Source organism: Phyllobates terribilis, unplaced genomic scaffold (genome assembly GCF_046119375.1).
Source record: "Phyllobates terribilis strain yellow unplaced genomic scaffold, ASM4611937v1 Scaffold_11__3_contigs__length_659146591, whole genome shotgun sequence".
Lineage (NCBI taxonomy): Eukaryota > Metazoa > Chordata > Amphibia > Anura > Dendrobatidae > Phyllobates > Phyllobates terribilis.
The window spans coordinates 218827519-218834728 of NW_027362771.1; the positions used below are offsets into that span (position 1 = coordinate 218827519).

The 7210-nt window shown below is 41.5% G+C and overlaps 1 protein-coding gene across 3 annotated transcripts in view; it reads left to right on the top strand.

The window, feature by feature from the left end:
• The window catches only part of AASS (aminoadipate-semialdehyde synthase), an 88837-nt gene extending 81951 nt beyond the window's left edge, over positions 1-6886 (top strand). For all 3 annotated transcript variants that reach the window (XM_073652057.1, XM_073652055.1, XM_073652056.1), the window contains exons 21-24: positions 3161-3276; positions 3730-3818; positions 4448-4624; positions 5194-6886. In XM_073652057.1, the coding sequence (XP_073508158.1) occupies positions 3161-3276; positions 3730-3818; positions 4448-4624; positions 5194-5312 (501 nt within the window). In that variant the 3' untranslated portion in view covers positions 5313-6886. The remainder of the gene's footprint in view (positions 1-3160; positions 3277-3729; positions 3819-4447; positions 4625-5193) is intronic.
• The last annotated feature ends 324 nt before the right edge of the window (positions 6887-7210 follow it).

Sequence of the window (7210 nt, forward strand, 5' to 3'; positions counted from 1 at the left end):
AATCAGGTATATTTTCTCTGAAATACTAAAGTATTTCAGAGAATATGTATTTTCTTGGTTACTTCATTGCGGGCATAGGGACAAAGGGTTAATATGCTATCATCTGTGCGCTGACTCTAAGAATACATCTTAGAAAGTAAACTCTACCTTCCTATCACATCTCTGTTCTGATGTTTGGTTGCCTTGTTGGGTCATCCTTGTAGCTCTAGAGGTCTACCGGGATGACCCAGAGGTCAGACTGCCTCTAGGGATACCATTGTTCTCTGGTTTTGACCTGCCAATGTGGAAGGTCGGGCTATGCTGGGGTGTCCCTGTCAGGGCATGGACACCTTCAGGCATCTGTTCTATTCCATAGGGCCGCTACTTTGTCTTCTGTCCACATCTTAAGAACTCTTATCTTTTGCGTCTAGTGATGCAAGTCTTAAGCAGTGGTTGCTTGGGTAGTAATCTGAGCATTTGCTATTCTTCCTTCTGCAACAAGAGTATTAGTTTTCCCACCTCAGGAACAGCTTTAGGATATCACTAGGTTCCTGCGTCCCAAATGAAGTGACTGAGAAATCAAGATTTTTGGTACTCGCTGTTAAATCTTTCTCATAGGCTTCATTGGGCAACACAGCACCTTTCCTTGTTTGAGGGGGTCTTAGTTTTGCTCCTCCTACTGCTTTTGCACTAACTGAATTGCTAGTTGTTGTCTGCCCACATGTAGCCTATTAGGGAGGAATCAACTTTTCTTTTCTTAGATGTGTTCTTAGTGTCAGCCTCCAGGTGGCAGCATATTGACCCATGGTTCTTGTGAGTACCAAAAATCTTTAAATAAAGATCCAGCCTGAGACCAGACTAGTCCAGATTACTTTTGCTATTGCAGCTACTAGCGTTGATCAAGTATGTTTCACCAACCCTTTCTGGCGAGCTTGCTTGGGTGCTCGCCGAGTATTTCAGCGTGCTTGGGATTTCTTTTATTGTCGCCGCAGCTGCAAGTGTCACGGCTGTTAGACAGCTGTAACACATGCAGAGATTGCCTGTCCGTTAGACAGCTGTGACACATGCAGAGACTGACTAACAGCCATGACACTTGCAGTTGCGGCGACAATAAAAGAAATCCCAAGCATGCCAAAATACTCGGCGAGCACCTGAGCATGCTCGCCGGAAAGGGTTAATGAAACCTACTCTATCAACACTAGCAGCTACAAGTGATTGACAGGTTTCTCTCATAATGACACCTGTCAATACCTGGAGTGACACTGGGAGAAAGAGTATTTTTTTCTGACGCCAGAGAAAAATATACCTGCCTACTATCGTGCAGGTCAAAACACTGGCAGCATGAATCGGGTGACAGGTTCCCTTTAACACCATCTCTACATATACCGTCCTATATCTTGTCCCTGTCTTGGAAGCAGGCTAAGGAGCTGAGCCTGCATTATTGCTGGCATATGGTGTCTGTGTTACACAGCTGTCATCTGCCTCTAACTGCAGTGAGTGGAGCTGAGCTCCGTCCATTTCTGTTAACACCTTAAATGCCTGTCAATCTCTGACAGTGGCATTTAAAGCAGTACATTTTTTTTTTTCTTTACAAATTTCGGATTTAAAAAAAAAAAAAGCTATAAAAGTTGGGTATCACCATAATCATGCTGAACTTGAGAATCATATTGCCAGCTCACTTTTACCGTACAATGAACACTGTAAAGATAAAGCCCAAAGCACAATTGTGGTATTATATTTTGTTTGTGCCATTTTACTGCACTTAGAATTTTTTTCGCTGTTTTCCAGTACTTTTTGTATGGTAAAATTAATGATTTCATTCAAAACTGCAACTCTTCCTACAAAAACTAAGTCTTCATACAGCTATGTGGATGGAAAAATAAAAAAATTCTGGCTTTTGGAAAAGGAGAAAAAAATAGAAAATGGAAACTCACCCAGTCGAGAAGGGGTTAATCATTGAACTCCGGTTTTTCATTCAGTCCCATTGCCACAAGTAAATAAAATCCAGCCCCCCCCCGCCATGCTGCCTGCCTTTGCAGCCTTTTTTAAATGAATGCGTTGTTCTGAAGAGCTTGGTCCTGCAATACGATGCCACAAGTATTAACAAGTCAGTTTATGACAATTCTCCATTCTCCCCTCCCTAAATATTCCATGATCATGTGTGAGTTATTGAAAAGTTGTAAAGCACATAAATAAGTGTGGCGTCACCGAATGCTGAGGCACACAGTGCATAAAAGTCGCCATCACTCTGCTGACTCAATAACTTTAAAGCTCCAAACCTCCTCTGGCATTAACATCAGCAGAAAAATTGCGGCAGGATATTCCTGGCAATGGATTCTTGGCCGAACAACTGCCTGCAAGCCTTATATCGTTGCCCATTAAGCCTAGTGCCTGATAATGTGATGGAAAAATACCCCACAACTAGACTCTGGAAGCATGTTCTGTGGAGTGACAAATCACTCGTCTCTATCGGGCGGTTTCTTGAATGTCAGGAGAACATTACCTGTCTGACTGCATTGTGCCAACTGTAAAGGTTGGTGGAGGAGTGTTAATGCTACGGGGTTAGTTTCCAGGGGTTGGACTAGGCCACTTAGTTCCAGTGAAGGAAAATCTTAATACTTCAGCATACCAAGATATTTTGGACAATTGTATTCTTCCAACATTGTGGGAACATTTTGGGGAAGACCCTGTTCTGTACCAGAATGACTGTTCCCTAGTGCACAAAGCAAGGTCCATAAAGGCCTGATTGGGTAAGATGGGGTGGAAGAACTTAACTGGCCGCACAGAGCCCTGACCTCACCCTTATTGAACAACTTGGGGATGAATTAGTGTGGACATTGTGATCCATACCCTTTCCTCCAACATCAGTGTCTGATCTCACAAATGCTCTTCTGAATGAATGGCCAAAAATTCCCAAAGCACCAAACCAAAATCTCATAGAAAACCTTCTCGGGGAGTGGAAGCTGTTCTAGCTTTGGTGGAGGGACCAATTCTATAGTTATGACATCCCTTTCTAAATTCAAATCCATAGGCATAATAGCTCCTGTATGTGTAATGTGTGGGTGTACATTACTTTTGTCCGTATTATGTAGACTGATTAAATATATTTGCATATAAGGCACTAAATGTTTCTGGGCTACATTAACATGGCTAAAATGTATTTATCCACGCCAATATATAGAAGGAGCTCCTGTGTCATCTGCTGAAGGTTCCAGCCACTACCAGTGTGGACCATGTGAAAGAAGCGGTGTATAATAAAGTAGGAAAGAATGATAGCCACATGGAGGTAGTTCAGTGGTAAGAGCTATACTCTCTAATCCCCGTCTATTCACACTCTTCTATAGTCCTGTTTCGGTTTGAAGAGAGAAGCATTGGGATTTAGTTATACTGGGCTAGTGCCCAGCAGGTGGAGCTGCTTATTATTTTGTATTTTCACTTACAATGCTTTATACATGTGAGATTATAATGGATGCCTACAACTTGGGAAATAAACCCCGTGTCTTCTGTATGCCTACTTCTTAAAGTTCTTAGAACATTCCTAAAGTTAGTGTAACCAACATATCCAGTCGTTGCCAGCTGCAGCACTGCTGCTGATCATAGTGACATCTTTGCTTTGGCTAGTAATTGGCTGTCACTTCCTCCTGATGGGTTTTCATCATAAAGCACATGGCCGAACTTTAATAATTATAATGACAGACCGTGGAGGTTTGACATTTCTGTAATTGTATCATTTGTGTTTTGTCTAAACAGGTTTGGATTAGTAAGTGATGAACCAGTGCCTGTAGCGGAATCGGTTGTTGGCGCCCTAGCTAAACATTTAGAGATGATGCTTTCCTTTGGTACGGCTGACTTCACTTCATGCTTTGAACTTTACCAGTTGAAGATTTTGTGCCAAGTTTGAAAGTTATCACTTATCCATACCATCCATAGGATAGCAAATAAATTCCAGATTGCTGGGTCCAAATGCTGAAACCCCATCCGATCCCAAAAAACGGGGCGATGAAGGGCCTTGCTTGAAATGAGCATCCTCAACCTCTGCCCTATTCACACTGGGTTCTTCACAGCCCCAGTCTTGGGATCGGTGAGGTCCCAGTGGTTTGCCCCCCAGTGATCAATAGAGGATAACTTCCAAACTTGGCACAATCCCTTTTAATGAAATGTTTAATGCCATCCACCAATGGCTCCTCAGTATCTGGCTGAATTTACTTACACTTTTTGAACCAGTCACTTTTGCCTTTAACATACTGCTGTTGTAGTATAACAGTGATACACCGTCCTGTGAAGGACGATGTCTATCCTGCCCTGTAGTGTCCATTACTTTGCATGGTCACAACGGCGCATGGTTTACCTGTAACAATGAAGAACCATTCTATAAATTGCTTTTGCTGAATTCCTGTCATTGCCAATACAACATCTGGTCCTATGAGCGGTTGTTCAGTCCAATGACCTGCTGTTTTTATCTTCTCAGGTCCAGGAGAACGCGATATGATTGTCATGAGAAATGATGTTGGCATCAGGCACCCATCTGGACATCTGGAGTCCAAAAACATTAGCTTGGTTGTGTATGGTGAGGTGAACGGCTACTCTGCTATGGCCAAAACTGTGGGATACCCAACGGCTATCGCTGCCAAAATGGTTTTGGATGGTAGGTTGTACACTGTATATTACTAGATATCTTGGTACAATGCTCGGTAACAACTCTGTTCTTCTGTTATACACTCGTGCTTGTTTTCTATCATAACTACAGCTAGAAATCCCGCACTGCTGAGGGCACTTAATGTACAATAGTGCCTAGCTTATATAGAGGAGGTGACAGTCTTCCAGGATTTGGCGCCAGCCTTTGTGTAGGCGATGAAGTGCATGCAGCAATCACTCTTGGCTCTTCTCACGCAACACTTAACTGGCTAACATCTTTACCTTTCTTTGTTTTGTCTGATGTTTTCTTCTTTTCTTGCTCCAACCTCCAGCTCTCATCCAGTTGTGAAAGTGTTCTCATCACTACATTATATGGTATCCCATATTGCCTGACCCCCAAGTCTCCTCTCCGAACCCTGTCCTGTCTCCAATGTTTGAGCATGTGTATTGCTAAGTACCACACTGTGTGTGAGCATCATGTCGGCCATATCGTATAATGAAATCTTCCCTGCGGTTCTCTTAGCTACTTGTACATATACATCTATAACAAATGTATTCATGCTTTCTTTCTTTACTTAGGTGAAATTGAAAGCAAAGGCTTGGTAATCCCATTGACTAAGAATATCTATGGACCCATCTTAGAGCGGGTTACAGAAGAAGGCATTTTCTATAATACCAAGAGTACATTTTCTCTGTAACAGCTGCAGATATACCACGTAGTACACTGGATTACACTTCATCAGTGTATTGTGTGGATGATGAGCCTCACCAAATACAATGACAGGCATAATGTTCTCCAACTAAACGTACCACTGGGCAGTGCAAAGGAATTCAATGGAGAAAGCTAATATAATGCCATGTGATTGTAATTCTTGCCTGGTTTACACTACAGAAGGATTCAAAAGACTCCTTACATGGGTAATACACTATGTCTTGTATCAGAATGGCCCAGTAGCAATTAGTGAGTTAGAGACTGTAAGGAGACTTCTAAACTTTCCCTGCATCTACTTTACAATACAGTGAATGACCATCATGCTTTTCATGTGCCAAATATTACTTCTGTGAAAGCTTTAAATATGAATTTAACGTCTCTTCCTGATCATAAAGAGATACATAAAGCCAAATAATTCTGGTGTAGCTAAAGGAAAAACCTCCTGAACATGACCCAGCGAGGACCAGAAAGGTGACTAATGTTTAAAATCTCTCTCTTTAGAGAGAACAGGAGGACAGGAATTCTAGTGCCCACTACTGGAAGTAGCAATCTTAAATCCGATGTCAACCCTTTTTAACGAGCCTTGCCATTTTTGACTTGGGATAATAAGCCAAACCAGACACTCCATTTGCAAACACGAATTTGTGGTTTGGCTTCTTATCCTAAGTCATGTGGCAAAGTCCTTTATGGGGTCGATATTGACTTTTAGGATTTCTACCCCCAACAGGTCCTGTCTGCTTCCTCTCTGAAGAGGCCATTTACATATTTAATTCCCCAGAAGAGCATTACATGGCCTATAAGTCTCCTTACAATTACTTGGCACTCTCTATGAGGAAAAAGTTTAATCTTCAACATCTTCTGTCTGAATCCCTGCACTATAAATTGCCGACTATGGATCACTGCTGTTTTTTTCTGCTGACAACAGAAGGATGCTATATGGAAACCTCAACTACCTCCACAGTGAAGTCCTTCATAGACCTTTCTCTGTCCAGAGATCAACAAGCCTTTAAAATGATTGTTCCTCTAATCCTAGTACTTGATGGAATATACTGTAGATGTTATAATTTTACAGATTTGCCTGAATTTATTTGCACATGTGAGACATGAAATCTATTCTGAATTCAGGTGAAAATATGTTTTCAGGCTCTTGGTGTAATAATTGCCCACCACAACAGACCCAATAATAATGTCGATTGCATGCTTTGTGTAATTATGATTGCGCCTGTCAGCCATTTACATGTGTGTGTGTGTGTGTGTATTTGCTTTATTTCTACATACCGTACACACTGCTGATGCTGATCTTTTAGTATTTTTTCATGTAAACGGTATTGTTTCTGAAATGCTGCCCCTATTCTGCTGCAGGCACACCCCACCAGAGGCGCTTTTGCATTGTGGAATCGCTGTGGTAGAACTTGACTCTTTTCTGCTGTTCTTGAGGAGGAGGTTACCTATAAATCAGTGACTGCTACCGTGTGAATCAGAAGTTTTATTGAGATAATATTTGTACATGTTTTAACAATTATTTTTTTGGAAATACAATTTACAGGAAGGGAATTAAAACTGGCTCTTTTTTTTTATTTGTCTGTAGGGGGTGTGTACCCAGCATTTCTCATAAATCTGATATATTAATATTATAGCTAAACATTCAGGCTTGTGAACCATACTGCAAACAAATGAAAGTAAATTATTTTTATGAGATGGATTGTGCCATAATGGACATCTATCCAATAGATAGGGGATAAATGTCTGTCTGATATTTGAGGTCTACCTAATAGAACGCATGTCACAAGCATCCTGTTCCTTCTCATTGCACAACCTAAGTGAGGGAGCAGTAATAGAGTATACCCCCTGATGCGAAATTAAATAGGTCTGATACTGTGTGTA